The sequence below is a fragment of the Cynoglossus semilaevis genome, chromosome 11 (assembly GCF_000523025.1).
Source record: "Cynoglossus semilaevis isolate Cse_v1.0 chromosome 11, Cse_v1.0, whole genome shotgun sequence".
NCBI lineage: Eukaryota > Metazoa > Chordata > Actinopteri > Pleuronectiformes > Cynoglossidae > Cynoglossus > Cynoglossus semilaevis.
Genome location: NC_024317.1, coordinates 1,534,703 through 1,557,623, shown reverse-complemented (window position 1 = coordinate 1,557,623; position 22,921 = coordinate 1,534,703). Strand labels below are relative to the sequence as shown.

Sequence of the window (22,921 nt, the reverse complement as noted above, 5' to 3'; positions counted from 1 at the left end):
GCTTATTTATTTGTTCTGACAGCTGTCCTAGTCATGTTGAGTCAACAGGCAATGTCCACGGAGAGCAGAAACCAGCAGCCAAAGGAAGAAAAATAGCTTTTGGTAATTAGCATGCACATTATTAGCATAACATTCATAATCATAATTAGAATGATTGCTATTAAAGTAGGCATCCAATTTAACTGTGATAAAAATTGCTTTGTGAATATTGTTTCCTGAGTAAACAGGCTGTCAGACTGTGTTAGAAGTCAGCTGCTGCCATTTTTGTCACCCTAACGTTCTAACATCCTCTTCATCGTGACACGGTTTTACAAGTTCGTGTTTTTTTTCGCTCTCGAAATTTATGGTATTTTTTTTTTTTTTTTACCCCAGGCTAACCACAGATTTTTGCAGGCTTTGAAATCTTCCCCCCGAAACTTATTGACAAGTGTTCAGTGTTTAATTCCAATGTTTAAACGTTTAATTTCCTTCTCACTCTGATCACACACGTTGTTTCTTTGTCCGTCTCACCTGGTATTTTTCCCTGTTTCTTTGGGGACAGTTGTTTGTGTATACTCTACTCAAGTGCAGACAGACAAATGTTTTCTGGGTGAAGGACTTGTCCTAATGAGAGGGTCAGTTCATGGTTATGTCACCGTCTCCATGGCAGCCCATTATTTCCTCCTGATGAAACACTGACCGTAGTGGAATACACGGAGGGATAAACAGCACAGAAATGAGGATTTTTACTGGTCTGACTTTATTTGCGTTGACTTTATTTGTTGAATATGTAAATGAATGTTTGATCAATGGGCTGCAGCTCCAGACCATGTGCAGCTCACAGATCTGTGCTGAAGGCCACGACACTGCAGTGATACCTCCTGAGTCCTGGACAAGATGATTTAAAACCAGCAGGAGCCTGCAGTCGTGTACTTAGTTAGTGCACCCAGTGCCGTCTACTTAATGTGGGGAATGTATGCACACAAAAAAAACACAGGCTCTGAGAATACTTTGGAGTTGTTATCATCACTGACTGTGAGTGTTGTTTTATATATATGACGTCATTGACATTAATTCACTACCTGGACTTTCTTTCAAGTGCCCGATCAGTCAAACGCTGCCACATCAAGCAGTAATCATCGGGTGAGGACACCGAGTGTTTTACACACTGCCTCGGGCTTCAAACCCTCAGCAGCCGCACCACCACAGCCCGGAAGAAAAAGCAGCTTAGCCTCAGGCAGAATGACTAGGAGTGTACTCCAAATCTCTGATATGGTAAATGCATAAATCTTTATTTAAAATGAATAAATAGACGTTGCTTTAAACGGAGCATATGTTTGTTTAAAATCGTCCTCTGTTCTTCAAAGGAGGCGTCAGTCAGTGAACGGAGCCAAGGCGTTCCAGCGGAAGTTCAGAGCATCGGCTGCCAGAGTGAGAGCGTTTCACCAGAGGATCACACGGGTAACTTTTATTAAGATTTCTGTATCTTTCTGTCTTTAGTCTTATTTATATTATTTATGCCCGTTCACATATTAAATGTTTAACGAACACTTTTATTTTGAAAAGTTCTAAGGCAACACAGTTAACGCTGGTCTTAAAGGAACAGGTAGATAAAAAATGTGAACGTGTCTTAGTACTAAACATTCTTATTCCCCACTGTTTTCATACAACAGTAAATTAAAGTGAAAGAGGTGAAGAACAAAATGACCAGTGGGTGGCAGCACTGCCACAAATGGATGTCAAATGCCACAGAAACTTGCCTTTGTGTCGTTTATGCTGCTGGTAAAGGAACTTTAGGTGCATTACTGCCACCTACTGGGCTGGTTACGTAAATGTAACAGTTGTGCAAGACTTTAGGGATAGAATAAACGTGCAATTATGTGCATTATTTTTGATAAGTTACTTTATCTGAAAGCAAATTATAAGTTATAATGAGATTTCTAAATCGATCTCCTCCGCGGGGACTTTGACTTAACTTTAACTGCTACGTTGGCCTTTAAAATAGCAATAATAGTAATAGTAATGATAAAGTAAAGGAAGGATGTTCACCTCGTTCACAGGGAGCCAGAGCTCATATTCTGCAAAGTGATATTGGCACAGATTTTTACACAGGATGTCCTTCTGATGCAACCGTCCTAATTTATCCGAGCCTTGAATCAGCACTAGGTGGCTGGGGAACGACGGGCAATGGGTATAGATTTTTTTTTTTCCAAAACAAAAATTGCTCAGAGTCAAGATTTCTTTCCAGTGATGAAAAGATGGTGGTAAGCCAGTCTAATCCCCTGGTCCACAGCCTGCTTTATGAATCATTAATAAGCCTTTTGATCAGGACCTCAATGATGCGACAATATATTCAAGCAAGCAAGACCAGAAAGTGCTTTAAAAGTGATCATTAAAATTTAAAAATCAATGCTAAACTTAACTGGGAGCCACTGAAGAGAAGCTCAAACGAGGCTCATATGCTCTTTGTTCACACGGCGTTGTGGACCCTCTGTAACTGGAGGGTGCGTTGTTGTTAAAGATGCTAAATAAATGCATGTGTTAATGTCTCACTGTGGTTTCTGCTACTTGAGAAAAAAAAAATTTTGTCACTTTCTAAAAATCTCACAATCTGAATTAATCAAAACTGTCTCACTGAAATAATGACTGAGGCAATTCATTAGAAATATTCAGAGACTGAAGTGGAACTTGTTCTGTGTGTGTGTGTGTGCGTATGGTTTGAATTATAAGTGTGACATGTTAGCCGCCACGAGGCTTTGGATGTGACTAATGCTGTTGGTAAGCGTCTCGATGGCTTCAGGCTCATTGTAGTTGAACGTGAAGTACTTTTGGGTTCGGTCCACTTGAATGTGAGAGCAAACATCCGGTTCATAAATGTGTCCAAGAGGCAGTATGTAAATTAAAAAACCAGAGTCGTCCAAGAAACACGCGCCCTGAGGAACGCCACAGTTTAGCTGCTCGCTCAAATATTCTGAGCTAAAATACCTGTCAGTGGATTTACAACTAAACTGGAAACATCAACTTAGGGTTTGAGACCTTTATAAACCAAAACATTATTATACATTATTATAAACCAGTAACGTAGTTAGCTTATCTTTTTTGTACCAATGTCTGGTCAACTGTGGACCAGTAATAGCACGCCATTGTAGGATATTTACTTTTTGATAATAAATAAAATATCTTTCAAATTCAGTTACTATCAAGAGTCTGAATTACTAGATTATTTTTAAATAAAGTAAATTAGTAAAACTACATTTCATTGTACAAACGTACATATTTTTCACTGAGTCCCACCGCGGCCCGATACCGGTCCCCCAACCGGGTGTTGGGAACCCCGGCCTTAATGTATGGATGCTGCATGTTTTCTCTCACAGTCCATAAACCTGTAGGTTAATGTTCAGTTGAATGACTGTTTGTCTTTCTGTTTCGCCCGTGTGTACCCCATCCTTGACCTAGAAAAGAAGTGGAAAGTTTTGTCATTTGAATGTTGAAACAAAACAAAACAAAAAATCCTTGAAAAGCATCACTTTGGTGGAAGGCTTGATTAATAGGATTTCGGATTCAAAAGAAAGAAAGAAAAAAGTGTTCAAGGAAATGCTTCCGCTAACCTTGAACAACACGGTTGTCTGACTACTCCCTTTTCAGGATGCTTTGCTAATGATAAAAGTTTGTATATGTAGGAACACCTGGCAGGACGCAGCCTCATCCCCCAGCTGACAGGCAGAAATCAAAGAAGCCGGTGGTCCTCCGAGCAGGAGCAGATGGTCTTACATCACCAGGTAAACTATGTGCAGTACCTTCTCCGCCCGGCGTTGAATACATCACGGTGTGGTTCTCTGGGTTACGGCGACTCATTCTCACGACTCCCGTCCAGATGCTGCGTCCGGCCGCTACAGAAATAGAAGTAAAAACGAGGAGAAGGTTCCATCATGCAGCGAGGAGGAGATCAAACAGAGACCTTTGACCCTGATAGATAAGACAGAGCACCTGAAGGCAGGTAAGGCTTACTCATCTCTCCTTAATGGAGAGGGGTCGTGACAGCAGGAGGCAGCAGCGGGACATGTGCACCTCCACGGTGACGGAGAAGGGAGCCGGCCGTGGCGGCACGAGGGGCAGAAAAGGGGAGAATTATATGCATGCTGAGTGATATTGATATCACATTTGCATCTTCTGATTATACCAGGGCAGAAAAAAAAAAAAAAACCCCGTGCCTAATTTATGAATCAGATCACTTTAAAATATGGCATGAATTTTAATGAGCCCCTCTCTCTGCCGCAGACCCCATTGTCTGTTCCCCTTTTTTAATTTTTCATGACCTGCGTCAAGGCCATTAACAGACTTTTTTGTCCAAGTGGCCCCTGCGCAAACCCTCAGAAACTCTGCTGCCACTGCTGACACACACACACTCTCACATGCACACACACACACACTCTCACATGCACACCTAATCCCACACTGGGCACATGCACTGCAGCTCATTTATGGATGTTTCTCCCTTGCTCCTTTGCTGCAGCCCTGCCTACAGACTGCAAGTAGTTAGTTCGTTAATGGTAATGTGGCACATTAAATAGAAGTCAGAGGGACATCTCCAGGGCCCGGGGTTGGCCACACAGTGGGCAATTAGAGAAAGTGATTATACTGTCAAGTGGTTCAAATGTGCTCACTCATTCAGATAGAAGTGGCTCTTTCCAAGATTTAAAGAATCACCTGCACCTTGCTCACACACGGGAATGAATGACTTCACTTGAGGTTGAAAGGTCTTTTAACCCTTGAAAAATACGCTGGCGTCAAGAAATGGAATTGGAAAAAAAACACACACGCTCGGCACCGAAAACCTGATTAATCACACGGTGGCTGTGGATTAATCACGATTAATCACGATCCTAATTTATCACAATTCATCATGACTGATGAGGATGGATCAACATTTTTAGATTTGACAACACCCTTTTTTTTTTCTTGATATTCTTGGAACAGAATGATAAATAGCAAGTGTTTTTTTTTTTACACCTTTTATTTATTTATGACTCATCCAAATTATGGACTCGTTAATGTGGGAAAATGTTAAATAAAAACTATAACTCAAATCGTCCTGAACTACGTCACGACCACGTAGAATTCTTTAGGTTCTAGAGTTCGTGAGTTTTAGTCGTTGCTGTTTACCTCCAACGCATCAAACGTTGTTTTTCCCCAGAACTCCAACGAGGCCGTTGTCCTCAACGATATCGATCGGTCTACGGTCTCCGCGAAATCCGTTTGACAATCGTGTCAGTCAGCCTGTCAGCCCTAGACTTCCACACTGCCCTCCGCTCGCTGAGGCTGGTCTGACGCAGGCCAGGCATCTGACCTGAGGTTGAAGCCTCCACCAACACATGCTGGGCGTTGAGATGGTATTTTATGCTCCTGCCATGTGTGCAAATAATAATGTGTGTGGACTGTGTGTTAGTGCAACTGTGAGAGAGCGAGCGAGAGAGAGAGAGGACGGTGGGAGGTTTGGATGTGCAGCACAGGGTGTTTTTACAGTATGTGTTAAAGATGTGAATCAGAATCATCTTCATGAGATGAACAAGACTATTAGACATATTTCATGTACATATTTATATATGTATATACATCACTTCATAACCAAGGAAAAAAGATAAGTCCAAGCAACATTAGAGCATCAATTATCTCATTAGTGACAAGTGAGCAGTGGGCCGTGTGTTCAGATATGATTACATTAATATTCCACTGCTGTCAAGTGTTTGGAGAGCAGAGCTTCACACATGTACAGTGTGTTCTTGACTCACAAATACGGTTGTTGTCCTGCGTGGTAGCTTTAAGAGTTTAATTTGATTTTCTAAATGTCATGATAAACAAACCACATCTTTCTTTTTCTTTTTTTTCTTTTACCTCATGTCAAAAATAGTCCTGTTTCCCTCATTTTTAAATTCTCCTGGATCCTTTTTTTTTTTTTTTTTTTAACCTCATGTCAAAAATAGTCCTGTTTCCCCCATTTTTAAATTCTCCTGGGTCCTTTTTTTTTTTTTTTTCTTTTACCTCATGTCAAAAATAGTCCTGTTTCCCCCGTTTTTAAATTCTCCTGGGTCCTTTTTTTTTTTTTTTCTTTTACCCCATGTCAAAAATAGTCCTGTTTCCCCCATTTTTAAATTTCCCTGGATCCTTTTTTTTTTTTTTAACCTCATGTCAAAAATAGTCCTGTTTCCCTTGTTTTTAAATTCTCCTGGATCCTTTTTTTTTTTTTTAACCCCATGTCAAAAATAGTCCTGTTTCCCCCATTTTTAAATTTCCCTGGATCCTTTTTTTTTTTTTTTTTAACCCCATGCAAAAAAAAGCCCTTTTTCCCTTGTTTTTAAATTCTCCTGGATCGTTTTTTTTTTTTTTTAACCTCATGTCAAAAATAGTCCTGTTTCCCTCGTTTTTAAATTCTCCTGGGTCCTTTTTTTTTTTTTTTAACCTCATGTCAAAAATAGTCCTGTTTCCCTCGTTTTTAAATTCTCCTGGGTCCTTTTTTTTTTTTTTCTTTTACCTCATGTCAAAAATAGTCCTGTTTCCCCCGTTTTTAAATTCTCCTGGATCCTTTTTTTTTTTTTTCTTTTACCTCATGTCAAAAATAGTCCTGTTTCCCTTGTTTTTAAATTTCCCGGGATCTTTTTTTTTTTTTTCTTTTACCCCATGTCAAAAATAGTCCTGTTTCCCCCATTTTTAAATTCTCCTGGGTCCTTTTTTTTTTTTTTCTTTTACCTCATGTCAAAAATAGTCCTGTTTCCCCCGTTTTTAAATTCTCCTGGGTCCTTTTTTTTTTTTTTAACCCCATGCAAAAAAAAGCCCTTTTTCCCTTGTTTTTAAATTTCCCGGGATCTTTTTTTTTTTTTAACCTCATGTCAAAAATAGTCCTGTTTCCCTCGTTTTTAAATTCTCCTGGATCCTTTTTTTTTTTTTTAACCCCATGTCAAAAATAGTCCTGTTTCCCTCATTTTTAAATTCTCCTGGGTCCTTTTTTTTTTTTTTCTTTTACCCCATGTCAAAAATAGTCCTGTTTCCCCCATTTTTAAATTTCCCTGGATCCTTTTTTTTTTTTTTAACCTCATGTCAAAAATAGTCCTGTTTCCCTCGTTTTTAAATTCTCCTGGGTCCTTTTTTTTTTTTTTCTTTTCAGATGATTTCAGCCTCAGTCCCACGAAGGACATTTTCAGACTGACTACCCCCACGTCAGAGCCTCCCTCGTGCCCCCCCCGGGCAGCGTTGCCCCGTGACCTGCAGGCCTGGAGTAGCTGGGAGAGTAATGAAGGGTCGGAGCCCCAGCTCACCCTGCAAGAAGAGGTGTTCAGTTTCTCATCGCAGCCTCACTCACCCAAACGAGGGCAAGGCCAGGGTGACCAGGAGAAAATGGAGAAGGGACTTGATCAGGCACAGAGCGGGAGTGGGCAGCGACACGAGGCGCGACCAGAAGATGACTTTATCGGCAGCGAAAGTGATGAGGTACTTTTGGACCGGAACACTAGTGAAGTGTACTTAGAATGCACATCTGAAATACGTGGATCTGACACTAATGACGGTCGTCCTTGAATTCGCTGAGAGGCTGCGTTACGTCTCGTTCAACGGTCGGCTTCATATGATGTGTTCGCTTCAGAACGGCAAAGTGACATCATGAGCAAATATTTAATTGCGTCTTTCAGCTCCACCAATGAAACCTATTTACTTGAATATAAGTAAGAAATTTATGCTTAAGCCTTTCTCTCCTGACATTTATTGCTGATCATAACTCAAAAATATGCCCTAATGACTGTGAAACCTACTCTTATGTGTGTAATGCAGGAACATGAACATACAGTATAACATTATGTCGTAAATTAGCAAAAAGAAATAATACTTTGAAAATATGTAATGTCCTATAAAGTCATAATTAACCACAATAAGTGCAGACATAAAAATGATTAAAAAAAATGATAATAATTTTTTAAAAAAGACTAAAAAATACATCATCTTATACTGTGGCTTTAATTGAAAAATATTGAAAAATAAAGACGTCCTCCAAAGCCAAAGCGTCCACTTTATGCAAAAAAAAAAAAACTATATCTTGACCTGCCAGAAATGTGTTAAAATCATCATAATGGACTAAAAATATTGAAGTGAAAACATATTGATCCCTAAATGAAAGTGTGTTGTGACAAACCCTTTACACCTTAGTGGACCTTGAAAGACTTCGATCAGTTGACTGTGGCTGATTTCACTGTGGGATCTTTTTTTTTGCGTGATTCTTTGTCAGACTTCATGTCTATGCACCGTGAAGGTGGTGTCGCACTTCAAACTTCATGTCTATGCACCGTGAAGGTGGACCAGAAAAGTAGAACAACACTGATGGTCTATTCTGGTACTCGCATTATCCCAACCTTTGACCTCAAAAGGCAACGAACGAGTTCCATTACTGCTGATAGAAATATTTCCTATCCTCCAAAAAATATCCTGAATAATCATACAGAAAAATCTGTTGAATCAGCGTATCTGATTTATTGTTTGTTTTTTTGTTTGAAAAATCCCTGTGTACTTTTTATCTTTAAAACATGAAGAAACAAAACAATACAAAAATAGTATCAATGTATTCAACAACAACATGGAAATATCTGTATTCATATTTGTATTTGTCAGCAGAAAACGTAGAAGACGAATGGAGAGACTTATGGGACTCAAACCCTAACCTTGACCTAATTACAATTCTCACCATTCACACACACACACACGCAGGTGGACTGAAAGGTTCAGTTTGTATTTCTTAGATGCTGAGGCCATTAAAAAGTCCAAACCATTCCCACCCACCTGATGAAGACGGGCCTCGTTGTGATTTATCTTTATTTTCGGCAGGTTGCTCGACTCCAGACTGGGAGAAAAATCAGCTTTCAAGGTGTTGCATCAGATTTTTTTTACAATTCCTCCGAGCCCCACATCTGTTCTTCAACACAGAGAAATATTAAAAGGCAAACAAAACAAACACAATGACTCTGACATGCACAGAATACAATTACGGTGGATCAAAATCAGCCATAAGTAATAGCTGTAATTTATTTTGGTGCATTGATAACGAAACAGAAAAAAAACAAAAAACGCTCATCCGTCTCACTCACACTTACATAAGGCCCTTTAAATAATTCATGAAGTTTATTGCTTTTTTTTTTTTTTTTTTTTTTCAGTTGCATTTATGAAATGATAAGGAACCGAGCAGAGGTCAACATGAACACCATATGGAGCAGATGGGATTAAAATGAATCAGCGTGGGCTCTGATAGGCTTTCAACTAAAGGGCGAATGTACGCCGCAGTTGGCCGTATCATAAACACGCCGTCGTTTTCCCACAGTCGTACATAGGAATATTTCTCCACCGTTTTTCCCCCCAAAAAATATATTCTTTTTGTTAGAAAGCTTACATATATTTCTGCGAGTTCTACTTCGGAAAGGTTTTAAGAAATGCAATCGAATTTCATTAAATTTCTCTCAGTATATTCCATTAAGTGGGAACAATTTGGGGCCTTTGCAGTTAGGTTTTAATCAAATGCGAGAAAAGAAGTGCTGATAACTTAGTGGCCGGCTCCTTTGTGGACGACCGCAGCTGTGACTCCAAACAATGAATTCTAGCTGTGACCCAATTCAATGAAATCTTCAGCATAATCACTTTCCCTCCGTCCACATATAATTTATGTTCTCCTTCAACACACTGGCTACCACTGTGTTCTTAGCTGGGTTTGGGTTTCAAAAAAAACAACAAAGGAATTACAATGAAGACCAAGAACAGTGACTGATATATTTGAAAATATTTAATTATTACTATTATTATTATTATTACTTATTATTGTTATGGTCGACCATAGGTGATACAGTACGTATTTCTAGACCAAACTGAGGCTAAGACTGAGTGTTGGCTTTGAATCTGCAGTGACGCAACATTCACAGATGACGGACGATAATATTTTCTTTTTTTAAGTTATTATACGACTTTTAATCATTTACGTTCTGGTCACGGTCATTCAAACTCAAATTATCACCATATTTTTTTAATCATTTAAAAAAAAAAACCCAAGAGGGTCTTATATATATTGTTGGGTGTTTAAAGTTCCTCTCTTCGACAGTGTGTTCTGCTCTAACTCTGGTTCCTTGTGTTTCTTCCAGGAGAAGAACTCCAGTCCGTCCACTCCCAGATCTCCTGGTCCTGGTTTGAACCTCCTGAAGTCTCCTAGTCCCCATAAGACGCTGCCAGGAGAGCTCAGTTCCGGCGTCTCTGACCGTCACATTAAGTCCTCGTCCAGCGGGGGACCTGGACTGGCCGTCGCCCCCTCACGCTGCCTCTCACCCGGCGTGAGGAGCAGCAGGCAGGAGTCCAAACATGGCAGAAGTGGACCAGGGCGTGGAGCGAAGCAGGTGCAGAACGGGAGCAGCAGAGCGGCGCCTTCCAGGAGTCTCCGGCAGGAAGTGGAACCAGATGACGCCTCTCTGCACCAGGTAAGGTTCTGCACTTCATCAGCTCAAGAAAATGTATGCAACGATGTACATCAACCACTGTTCTTGAACATTTACCTCCCTCCCCTGTCCAGCAGGGGGTGCTGTAAATGCGTTTGTGATGTTCTGGTACATGAGTTGAGTGAGCTGTATAAAGTCTAAGAAGGTGCTTCTCAAGCTATGGTTTGCTTAACATTAGTGGTACTCAAGCGCCCCCTAGAGCTGCACATGAGAATTGGACAATTTTTAAACTGCGTTGGTGTAAAAAGTTTTACAACTAGATGTAAAATAACTTCAATATTCTTGTCTTAAATGTCATTTGGATTACTTTCCATATATGTTATTATTTTTATTTATTTATTTATTTAAGCTAAGCTAATTCCCGTGACCCTAGACTTTGGGTTTTACTATCTGTTCTGGATTGTTCGAGTTTTTACCGCCACCTACAGGATCTACCTCAGAATGGTTAAGTTTTGTCTAGTTCATTTGTAGAAAAAAAAATGTAAAAACCGTAGCCATTTGAAAATACGAGGAAGATACAGATTTTTTTAAAAAAAGTCAATCTTTTTAATTACCTCTCAATTTAACCACATCTGTTCTTCACCAATTTAAAGCTGAACACACTGTACTTTTTATACCAGACGGAAGAAAAAAAATGTTGTTATTTGTAGTGTTATTTTCACCGGTGTAATTAACTCCAGACCTCTCCAGTGGCCTCACTGGCATCACTGTGAAATTCTCACATTTTGATGCTCAGTTTTGTGGCCATTAAGGCCACGGGCCACTCACAGAGCAGGAACGCTCATTATCGTTCTTTTTTTTTTTTTTTTTTTTTTTTTTCCCATCACGACTGTTCTGACCTCCCACCTCACATCTTTTAAATTTGCAAGTGCAAGCTGTATGTTATTTATTTTATCTCTGATGCTTTTTGAAAAACGTAAAAGCTGGCAGAAACATTAAGAGAAAGTGCAAAATCCGGGCGTCGGTGTCAGCGCAGCTTTGCATCGCCGTTAGCTGCGGTTTTGATGTTGTTTATAAGAAAGAGACGCAAACGCGTTCTGAAGTTTGTTTTATATGAATCAGTGTAACATTAAAAGAGGTGGCTGCTGGTGTGAGACGTCAGGCAGAAATGACTTCTACCGAGGTTTGAGCCTCATTTATCTGGCTGTGGGGCTTTTTTTTTTTTTGTTGTTGTTGTTGTTGCTCTACCTGCGTACAAAGAGCGCTCCTGTCAACTGTTTCTACCAACAGGAACCTTTGATCAACTCCAAGGTTCACTTTACACCCAGATGTAAACAAACATACAGAAACAACAATGACGGGAAAAAAAAAAACTCTTTTCTGCTGTAGAAATACACATTTACTTAGTCATCCAAAGGGGGGGGGGGTGGAGGTGTGGAGGGGGGGCTCTTCTTCCAGGAGTCCTTGGGAAAGGGTTAGGGATACACTCTAGACCAATGATCCTCCAAACCTTTTTAGCACAAAAGACACAATTTTATGCCTGACGATTTTTCCCACAGACCAGCAGTTGAGATATCTGAGAGAGAGAGAGAGAGAGAGAGAGAAGGTCACAATAAGCTCTTAAGTGCATCATGTATAACTTCATTATCACATGAATACAATTATTGTGTGATATTATGTCATTTCATTTCAAGGCCTTGCGGTGTTTTGGTTTTTTTTTTCTTTCAAACGCAGCCTCCTTTTTGATGGCAGTTTTGGAGCCATCTGCTGTCTCATCATTAGCTCCCACCTTTTTAAAGAAGCTGTCCTGCGGCATTTGTTTTTTCCACTTATTTTTTTTCTGAAGTTAGTTTGAGGTTTGAAGAGAGGAGCGTATAGAAGTGATTCTTTAAAAAAATAAAATAGTATCCAGACTGACGTAGATGAAGTTCTTTCCGTGGGGACTGGCAGACTAGTACCTGGTGTTTCATGGTCTGGTACTGGTCTACCAGAACACACTGGTCTGTGTCTTTGGAATGTAGCAGGAGACTGGAGAATAGGGGGGAACGACCGCAAACGAGAAAACAAAATGTATAGATTGGATGGAGCTATTGAACCGTTGACGTTCTCTTTGTAAATCAGCAGTACTAACCGCTCCACCAGCGTGTGACCCTTAATAAACATATACTTAAATAGAATCCGCCCCCCTCTCCTCCCCCACTGTGTTACAGTCTGACTGATGTTAGTCTTGGTTTGAGGTTGCGGCGGGCGTCTCGGCTTTGGAAAAGCTCTGGTGGCGTCTCTGTCTGGATGTATCGTTTTGTCTGTAATATGCGTATCAATAATGATTTGGACAGATGAAGAGGTTTGTAGAGGCGAGAAGGAAAAAGATGAGAGTAGTCTGCCGCAGACTGATGGAGGCCCCCGCTCCACTTAAAATGATCCAGGATCAGAGGATAGTCAACCGCAGCGATCAGCGGGCCTGAAGGGAGATCTGTCACTTAGCTGTTGCTGTCTGCAGTTACACAACTCACCACTGAGACATAACGGAGAATCCTTCATCAGTGCTGCTCCTGACTACTGATTCATGCCAACTGGAGGAGGATGCACATGGTCTTGACTGAAGGGTTGTCAGTGAAATATGACATGGGGTTTGTTTGTCCCCCCCCTTCACCCCTCCACACACACACACACACACACACACACGCCGTGTTTACCTGCTGTCACAGATTCAACACCATGGCAACATCGTGCCTGGTTGCACTTTGTCGGGCGAATCCACTTTGCATATTCTTTCAACCACTAAATCCAATTTTAAGGTCCCATCCTCTGAGCAGAATTCTTATTTGACTGTTGAATGAGTTAATTAAACACTGGTTGATTCATCATCAACAGTAAATAATAGATGCACACGTTCATTTTTTACTAATGAACATTGTACATTAGGGTAATTTATAGCTGACATTTAACGATCTACAAGGAGACGTTTACCTTAAAGATGTGGGTCACCTGTTGTTGATGAGGCACAGATGAAGAAAATAAAACCACCATCAAAAAGAATTTAAAAAAAAAAAGTTATTTATCTAGCAATAGAAAAAAAGAGCCAAAAGTGAACTCAAATAAATGACTATTTCAAATAATTACCCTTAAGGTTGTTTGGTAATTAAAATATAAAAAATATATATTTTTATAATTTTTTTTTTTTTGTGGTTTCGTAGCAAGGATTTTTTTTTCGCCAATTCTTTTTAATTCGTTTAAAAACATAAACTTATAAAAAATATATATTTTTATAATTTTTCTTTTTTGTGGTTTTGAAGCAAGGATTTTTTTCGCCAATTTTTTTTAATTCGTTTAAAAACATAAACTTCTCTCGTCTCTACTTTATTACCAGACACATATTTGAAATCGGAGACAGATCTGGACTGCAGGCAGGCCCTCCACGCAAACACAGTCTGTTCAAGATTCATGTTTATTTTTTATTTATTATTTTTCCACAGATCTTTGTTGACGTTGCTAACAAACAAAAGGCAGATTAGCATAAAAAAATATAAATAAAATCATATTAACAAAGCAACGGACTTAAAAAAAACCCTAAATAAAATCATATTAACAAAGCAACGTACGAACGATAAATTAAAAAATATACAAGGTCGGTCAGTTGTGCCTGAGGTTTAGCATTTTCCAGCTAAAAAATTTTTTTTTTTTTTTTTTACCCTACAGATTCGGCCCGTCATAAATGAACTCCCATTTCACAGTAGTTGTAGCTGCTGTTGTTCATATCACTGTCTTAATGAGCGGGTTTTCTTTCACCAGCAGGGGGCTGTATTTAGAGACAACGACTTATTGATGCAGTACCAAGCCTTTGAGGACGTGTCCATCACAGTTGGATCCTAGTTTCTAATGCATCGCTGCCCAGGGCCTTGAAGGTCATCCACATTCAGCAGTGGCCTTTACAAAAAATGAAATTAAAGTCTCGGAGAGCATTTTTGATGCATTATCTCCGACGTACCAACGTCTCTGGGCTCAAAGGTCAAGCAAAATCAGCAGCAGTTTCTGCCCTTGGCCTTTACGCAGAGATTTCCGTCTGAATCTTTCCACAACGCTGCGATTGTCGGCGTTGATGGGGATAAATGCGACACTACATTTTCACGTTGAATTATTCGGTTGAATTTGACAGTAATATTTTCTTGTGAAGTTCAGTACAAATTGCTGAGACGCGACTCATCCTTTGTTGCAGAGACCTGTCCTTTGGTCGCTGTACTTTTCGTACCCAGACCTGTGACATTTTCAGCGGCTATACTTTCCCTCTGACCAAACTTTTGGCGGTATTTATTTTTCTTTCTTTTCTTTTTTTTTTTTCCCCTGTGCCATCGCCTATCAAATTGATATAAAACTGAATTACCCTTAGTTTTAGTGCTTTTTCAGTTCCCGTGCCAAATTGCTCTGGGAGTGGGATTTGTAGTACTTGACCAATCAGGTAAGACGTGATGCATTCCTGATCCACCAGTCAATATGATTAACCTCCACAGGAGAAAATGTTTATCACCCGTTTTAACGCCGCAGAGTTTTTGGTCTGTCTAGAGTTTGCGGCACAAACTACTGCGGGTGTGTTTCACGTGTGTGTGTGAGTCTGTGTGTGAAGTATTGTCTTTTGGACGGCTTCCAAATATGTAATCTTTGTTTTATGGGCGATCATTTTAAAGGAGGAAGATGAGCCACCGAAGCCTGTTGATTCCAGTCATAATGACTTACACCTGCTTGGCAGTCTGAGGTTACAAGGGGATGAGAAGGAGGAAGAGGAGGAGGAGGAGGAGGAGGAACTCCAAATGCTGGCAAGCCTGAAACGGGAACAGGAGGAAGATGAATGTAGAGCCCCGGGCCTCAGTGAATCTCAGATCCGCCAGTGTAATGTCAGCGTGAGCATAAGCAGTGATGACACCACCACTTGGACCCAGGTGACATTAAGAAATTATGTTCTGAGACCTGTGTGTGTGTGTGTGTGTTCCAGCTTCGCTCAATATTTCATGAAAACAATCATCACGCATGCATGTGATCCACAGGAAGTAGATGTGTGAGTGAGTTGTCTGGAACAATTTCTCCGACGACGATCCTTTATTTTCTAATTCCACTTCAGGTCTGTTGTGTTGAGCCACCGTGATGTGCTAATCTACCTCTTCCTCCGGTGCCTTTTCTGCACTTCAAAAGATGTGGGGTGGATAAAAATATATATATATATATCAGTCGGCCTCTCTCAGCTGAACACAAGTACATTGGCATAATATCCACAGTTTGCCCCTGAGACTGAAAATTATTAATGTCATTTCAAATTACACCCAGAAGTATTTTTAGAATTCAAATGTGGCGCAGCCTTCTCCTGGCTACTGAAGGTCGTGTAGATCCGCGGTCCATTAGCATAAGCACACTGCACTCATGACGACGGGAACCCTAACCCCGGATCTACTGGGGGGGCCACCGTAGGATCCCCCAGTGATTATAATCACCACACATGCAGTAGGTGGCGTATGTTATATCTGTTCCGGTTATTGTACAAACATATCTGATGATGTCCCCAGATTAAAGTAGAACACCGGGGATTATCATTTCAGGAGTCCTTGTCAAAAACAGACTTGTCGGCAGAATCCAGGCAACATTAAATTAGGTTCAGTTTTCTACTGGGAAAACTAATGTCAGGAGTTTGAGTTCTCAAAACCCAGAGGTATTTTTTAACGAGGGTTTTGATAATACTTTTAATAAGCACAATAATAGGAATACGTATAGTAAAAGTAAAAAAAGAAAAAAAGTAAGAGGACACTCGCTGATAGATGAACGATCACAAAGTCAAATTTAATATAAAACTATGAAAAATAACAATAGTAAAACCTTCATTATTTAAGAAAGTTTGAACAATAGATTAACAGAAACAGCTTTATTTATTATTGGATTCATTATTGATTATTCAAATCTGATGCAACACAATGTTATTTGCCAAAAAAGGCTTTGTTGACATATAATAAATGTAAAAAAAAAAAAGAATTAAAGGACTACGATAGAAATAATAGTGATAAATGTAAAAAAAAATTAAAGGACTACGATAGAAATAATAGATACAAAATAATCACCATACAGTACGTAAAATGCTAGCTAAAATGTAATAACACTAGTTGATTAGCTTGGGCTAAAACGGATTAGCACCATAGCAAGTGCTAACTACAGTAAATGTTAAGCACTAGCTAAACGGCTACCCTACCAGCTGATAAGGCTGTGCTTTAGCGGTTAGCCGTAGAGCCAGCGGTAGTCGGTATAAAAATATTGTTAACTAATAAACAATTCTGATTATCTTTTAGCTTATAGGTACTTTTTTTTTTTTTTTAACAACGTGTTCTCATTAGCTTGAGGTGAACCCACTGAATAAAGTTGATAGCGTTCGTTAGCTTGACATGAACCCACTGAATAAAGTTGATAGCGTTAAACTAGGTGGGTAAAGAATAAGGGACACCTGTGATATATTATTTCGTCAGTTAGCTCCACCCTTGTTAAGGTGGTCTGGACGAGATGCTGACAGAGAAACTAAACTCACATACTGTACGGCTAAATCACACGCCGTCTGCGCTAACGGTTCCTAACGTGTAGTCAGTGGCAAATTCCTTCCGCCCTAGGCCGAGTTCAGGGTTGGAAAGCCGAGGATGGTATCTATTTTTCATGATAATGTTTTCTACTGGGTATTAGAAGAACCAAAAAAGAATCTAGGTTGATAATTCATCTTTGTGAACCAAACATAAAGTAGTGAGGTGAGCCGTGATGAATCGCCACAGGCACATTCATACCATCACAGTCACTGTCCTTTTGTACAATTAAGTGACTGTGCTGCGAAACAGCCTTGGACATAAATCAACACACCTTTTCTTGTTATTTCTTAATGAATGCTCCACAGAAACTGTTGGCTCTTTTAGAAACGCGGCCCCGAAGCCCTGATTTCTGTCAGAATAACCTGGTCCTGCACTTTCTCTTTTAATAAAAATAAACTAACTTTGTATTTTTGAGCATGCAAGCACAGGTTTTTATCGTGCTTTAAAATTCCAGCGAGGATAAATAGAGCAAAAAAAAATCTGTTAGTGTGGGGGGGGGTAGAATTACAGGGCGGGGAAGAGCAGTTTAAGGTCAAAAACCTAATAATGTCGTGCTGCTTAGCTTGTAATTTCACCGTGGCAGATGTGCTGTACAACAAGGGTAATTGTATGCACAAAAGAAAAATCAGTAAAACAGGTTCTAGCGAGACACTAATGCAGGGGATGGAGCTGTAAGATGGATGGCAGTGTTTGGTGCAGCATCACCAAATCAGGGAGCAGAGTCCACTGTAGTAAAACCTTCAACAAAACGTTGTTGAGGTTTTTTTTACCTGTTGTGTTTCCACAACAGATGGGAGGAAAATAATCAGAAGAAAAGACAGATTGTACGGCAAACAAACCCACTTCTCATTCTGTTTATAACATTAATTAATAATAAACCGTCTTAAATATTCAAGTATTTAGTAATAGTATTTTAAATGTATGCTGTTTGAACTCCCAAGTTTCAGCCAAGATGGAAAAATAAAATTTTCCTTTGCTGAAATAAATATTAGCAATATTTTAAATCAAGAATATTCAAAGCCCTGGATATTTTTGTCAATACTTTCTTTATAAATTAGCATTTAAAAAAAAAATTCTATTGTTATTTGTGTGAAGTTCTGTACATAAACCATTAGATGACACTGCAACTATTTGTTAGGAGAAGGCAATCATTTAAAGGAAACCAAACGTTTAATTTCCAATATCATCTGATACTGATATAGTGGTGAAACGGAATAATAAATGGTTATATATTATTGGTTGAATACTGCAGTGGGTCTCCAACTTTTTAACCTGTTTCCCGCTTGCAAAAATAATTGGCTTTCTGGGTTTGGTTCTGTTTGAACTACAAAGAAATAGTGATTAAAGCTGTTGTTGTCGGTAAAAAGAAAAACGCCCGGCGTTAGCTATCATACCAGAGGTTGCCTCATTTTTCCCATAAACCAACATACATACAGCAGTTTGGGTTTTTTTTTTTTTTTCATTATTATTGTTAGTTTATTGTATCCAGTGGAGCACATCAGTCTTCTCCCCCGACTCCCCCTTCGCAGCCATAATCTGCAACCAGATAGCTTTGCCCATTTCTTATCAACTGCCTATGGTTATCACACAGTCTCTGGAGCTGCAAACACCCAGTGCAGCTGTGCTCAGGCTCCTGACCACACACACTCGGTGTGTCTGTTCACACTAACACATTTGCAACTGCTATCACCAGATGTGCTTTAAATTCCATTAGGGAAAAAAAAAAAAGTCTTCTATAAACACGGTGTCTTTATAAAAGTCTAGGAGCTGGCTTTAATATAACTCTTAAAGCACAAATGTGGTTCAGCTCTGGTCTCACTAAAAGAATTTTCTCCATCATCCCACAGGTAAGTCATCATCATCAGCACATATTACATGCAGAATTCCACAGGGTGCAATTTTAGGTCTCTACTTATTTTTAGAAGACAATCTCATGAAAGCGGCGGAGCGCGCAGATAGCTTCAAATTTACTTATGCACTGCCAGCACCGCGTTCTCAACACGAACACTTCTTTGTCAATGTCATGTAATTTAATGCAATGGCGTTTAAACAGGCTTTAGGCTTTAAATAGTCCCCGGAGGCCGTGATATGGTTTTTAGCTTTGACAAGAGAGAGACTCTAATGCACTTGTGTTTCCTACTGTTGAATGCTATTATGTTCGTCAAACCTCTCTCTATCATCCACCAGTCATTATTCCTCACCTAAAGGCCTCCAGGACCCGAGGCTCATGAAAAATGTATCTGTCAAGGCCAGACGTACAGAACACACCTGAGGCCTCGCCGTCCAGAAACTTTTTACCATAATGAACTGCAGTACAAGTACTAACAGAGGGACAGGAAAGTACAGTCGGTTAGGAACGCTTGGATACCGACGACACGATACAACTTCCTCATGTCCATTACCGATACGGCAACTTACAGTATCTGCCGATATCGATATCAATCCGATACCTTCATTGCGACAGTGTCCCTGTTTACGACGGGGCTCACAAGGTTAAGCAAAATGAACATTTGGGTTTGGGTGTTGGATCAAATTTTGATCAGTATCGTATTGGATCAGACCTTCCATACTCTCAGTATCAGACCCAGTGACCACAAACTCTGGAACAGGTTTTCACCACAGAGTTGTGAGGGTCTCCTACTGGAGCTCTGCGTCTCATCGTCCTAATGAGAAGTTTGTTGTAGTAAGTCAACGAAATCAGCAGTTTGGAGGTATTTTAACGTCAGGAATGGAAACAGGAACAAGATTTGCTGTACGTTTTCTTCTGTTAGGATTAGAGCGGTTTAAAAAACACCTTAAGACGCACCGTACGGCTGAACATGCTAATATCTCCTCTCTGTTTAACGGCCTTGTGGATGGTTGAGTTTACACATCACCAAGTAATTGTGTATGCTAATTTGTTTACTGGAACATGGCTACAGTGCGACTCTGCTCACTTTCTGTTCACCTGGTTGTGTTGCTACGCTAAAGGTAACTTTATCTTTATTTATTTATAGAATTTTGATGTCATTTTTGTTTATTTATTTTTTTTATAGTTTTATGGACAGACTAATGTGACAACAGTTCCAGTGCAACGACTGTTCAGTTTAACACAAAGTGATTTGTTTCCTATGGATGGAATTAGTCTTTCTGTAAATGGGAGGAAAATAATTGTTTTGCGTGAATGGCAGCAGGATTAGTCAAAAATAGGACGACGATGGTTGACGTCACAGACCTCGTCAAATTGTCAAACGTTACGACATAGTTCTACAAAGTCATACTCTGTGTACATGTGATTTCACTTTTTAAAAACAAGGCGTCATATCTACAAAACAAGGGCTGATGGGTAATTAATGCTGCAGTGTTCTCAGAAAACAGTGATAATAGAATGTTCACAAATATCACATCACTTCAGAAACCCTTTTTTCACCTGTAACCGCAGCAGAACCTTTATTCAAAGAACAGAATTCTTTTTCTTCTTATTCCGTGTCAACCTTTCATCAGCACCATTGTTGGTTGTTCTTCGTGTATTGTTTACTCAGGAAGCTCAAGGTAGTCCATACAACAAACGTTATAACGGCCTTTTTTATGAACCTTTCATTTCCCACCTACATGGATATATTTACTAAAGAAAAACATCAGAGAAACATCTTGTGGATTTCAGTTCAGTCCTGAGTCACTGACGTCCAAAAATCTTAAAATGTTTATCATTAATCATTTTGACATTTTTGTCTCTGACAGCTTTGGATAATGACTGACAATATGTTTAAAAAGAAAAAAGAAAAAAAAAGTTAAAGCTCTCTTTTTTTTTCTTTTTCCCCTTTTTTCCATAACTGCCATTGTGTTCCAGCAAGTGAATCAAGGTCACAACTATCAGAGTGAAATGAACCCCCTCCAACACTCCAACCCCAGGTAAGCACTGCATCCACACACACACATGCAATGCTGTACATCATGTCCAGTTGTGGGAATTTGTAGTGAAAAAAAAAATCATCAGTATTCCATTTGTGTTTCAAGCGTTGTGGTTAAAAACGCCGCTGCCAAGCAGATCTACTTTATGCCTTTAAAAAAAAAAACAGAAAAGGAATTAATGCAAGCAGCAATTTTGTGGTGGTTTCTTTGTGCATAAAGCGCCCCCTGGGATCCATTATAAGATGGTGAACACTGACTGTTGTACAAAGGCTAAATGTCATGTGTTTGATAGATATTCAGACGGGGGCTTGTTTCTCTCACAGATGAGTGTGCATAAATTAAGACTGTTCTGGAAACGCTGGTGCGTTTTCCCCTCCTGAACTGCTGTTATCGTTTTCACAAGTGCTAATTATTGTCTCCGTGATTGTGCTTGTTGGATTCATCGCGGGCAACTTTTTATGACACCTTTCTCTATGTTGGCGTGGTTGTTGGCTGTTTTGTAATTAATATTTCACATCGGGGTCTTTTTGGTTTATTCAGAATCATTCAGAGAACCCTGAGTCGGAGTCTAATTCCGGGCGGCAAACCAGGGACAAATCCATCAGTGAGGAGGCCAAGCGTTTCTGCCTGGTTGGAGCCTTAATATTTCTAATACCAAACAGCCACACGTCAGGTTCCACCAAGCAGAAAACTAACCGCGGTAAACAGAGTGAAGTTTGGGCTATTTACTCAAAAAGTAAACACATTAATAAAAAGGACTCACTTTCCTGCAGAGAGCAGAAAAATACAGCACTGTTTTTCACTGGGTTTTTTGAATTACGTCGCAGACGAGATGAGAGATAAAATAAAAAAACATGCACTTTAACAAAGTCATGAACCAGAACGATAAAATGGTTAATGGATGATTGATATTCTAATTGACTTTTTTCCCTCTCTGTGATTTATTAATGTGCTATTACTATCCTGGAAAAAACATCACTATTGTTGAACGCTCTCTCTCTCCCTCTGTCTGTCAAATCGCCACCGAACATTATATAAAATGTGTCCTTTCTACAAAGCTGCTTTCTCATTGGACAAAGGAAATAAAATTACAGATCATTACAATGTCATCGCTGCAGCGTGAATACAGAAAACATTTTAAATTGACATTCATTTCTGCCTCGTTGCGACCGTTTGCGGCAATGCGCCGTGCCCTCTTGGGGGCCCACGCCCCTCAATTTGGAAACCACTCCATAATGGTTTCATATTCTGCACTTGTCTAGCTTTGTTTTAGAAAAACAAACGGACGTGCGTGTGTACATGGTTGTATATCGAGGCTGGCATTTATTTCGACATTTTCATTTATCGTGCGATCAATAGATTTATTGATTATCGTCCCAGGCCTGGAGTCACAGACGAGGCATGTGTGTGTGTTGTCTGATCAATTATGGTAATGTTAGGATGTTACTGGTGTTTGTTTGTTGTGACTGCTAATGCACACCTCTATTACTGATTATAATAATGATCCTGATAATAATCATCACTATCATCGTCATCATTGTTTTCGTAGTGAGTGCAGATACAGCCCAATAACCATCACCATCACCTGTGTTTTTACACACACATATTTACAGCGTTATTAAACTAAAATTCTGGTATTTAGCCTCAAAACGAAGCCTCACTAGAGGGCACTATTTTCACACTGACAGTCGCTAGAGGGCACTATTTTCACACTGACAGTCGCTAGAGGGCACTATTTTCACACTGACAGTCGCTAGAGGGCACTATTTTCACACTGACAGTCGCTAGAGGGCACTATTTTCACACTGACAGTCGCTAGAGGGCACTATTTTCACACTGACAGCCACTAGAGGGCACTATTTTCACACTGACAGTCACTAGAGGGCACTATTTTCACACTGACAGTCACTAGAGGGCACTATTGTCACACTGACAGCTGCTAAAGGGCACTATTTTCACACTGACAGCCACTAGAGGGCACTATTTTCACACTGACAG

The 22,921-nt window shown here is 39.7% G+C and overlaps 1 protein-coding gene across 3 annotated transcripts in view; it reads left to right on the top strand.

The window, feature by feature from the left end:
• The window catches only part of cfap20dc (CFAP20 domain containing), a 33,647-nt gene that overhangs the window by 5,508 nt on the left and 5,218 nt on the right, over positions 1–22,921 (top strand). For 2 of the 3 annotated variants that reach the window (XM_008319702.2, XM_008319704.3), the window contains 8 exons: positions 1,079–1,254; positions 1,347–1,440; positions 3,660–3,758; positions 3,854–3,976; positions 7,139–7,461; positions 10,140–10,469; positions 15,110–15,361; positions 20,862–20,923. In XM_008319702.2, the coding sequence (XP_008317924.1) occupies positions 1,079–1,254; positions 1,347–1,440; positions 3,660–3,758; positions 3,854–3,976; positions 7,139–7,461; positions 10,140–10,469; positions 15,110–15,361; positions 20,862–20,923 (1,459 nt within the window). The remainder of the gene's footprint in view (positions 1–1,078; positions 1,255–1,346; positions 1,441–3,659; positions 3,759–3,853; positions 3,977–7,138; positions 7,462–10,139; positions 10,470–15,109; positions 15,362–20,861; positions 20,924–22,921) is intronic. The other variant, XM_025060271.1, reaches the window with a different exon arrangement.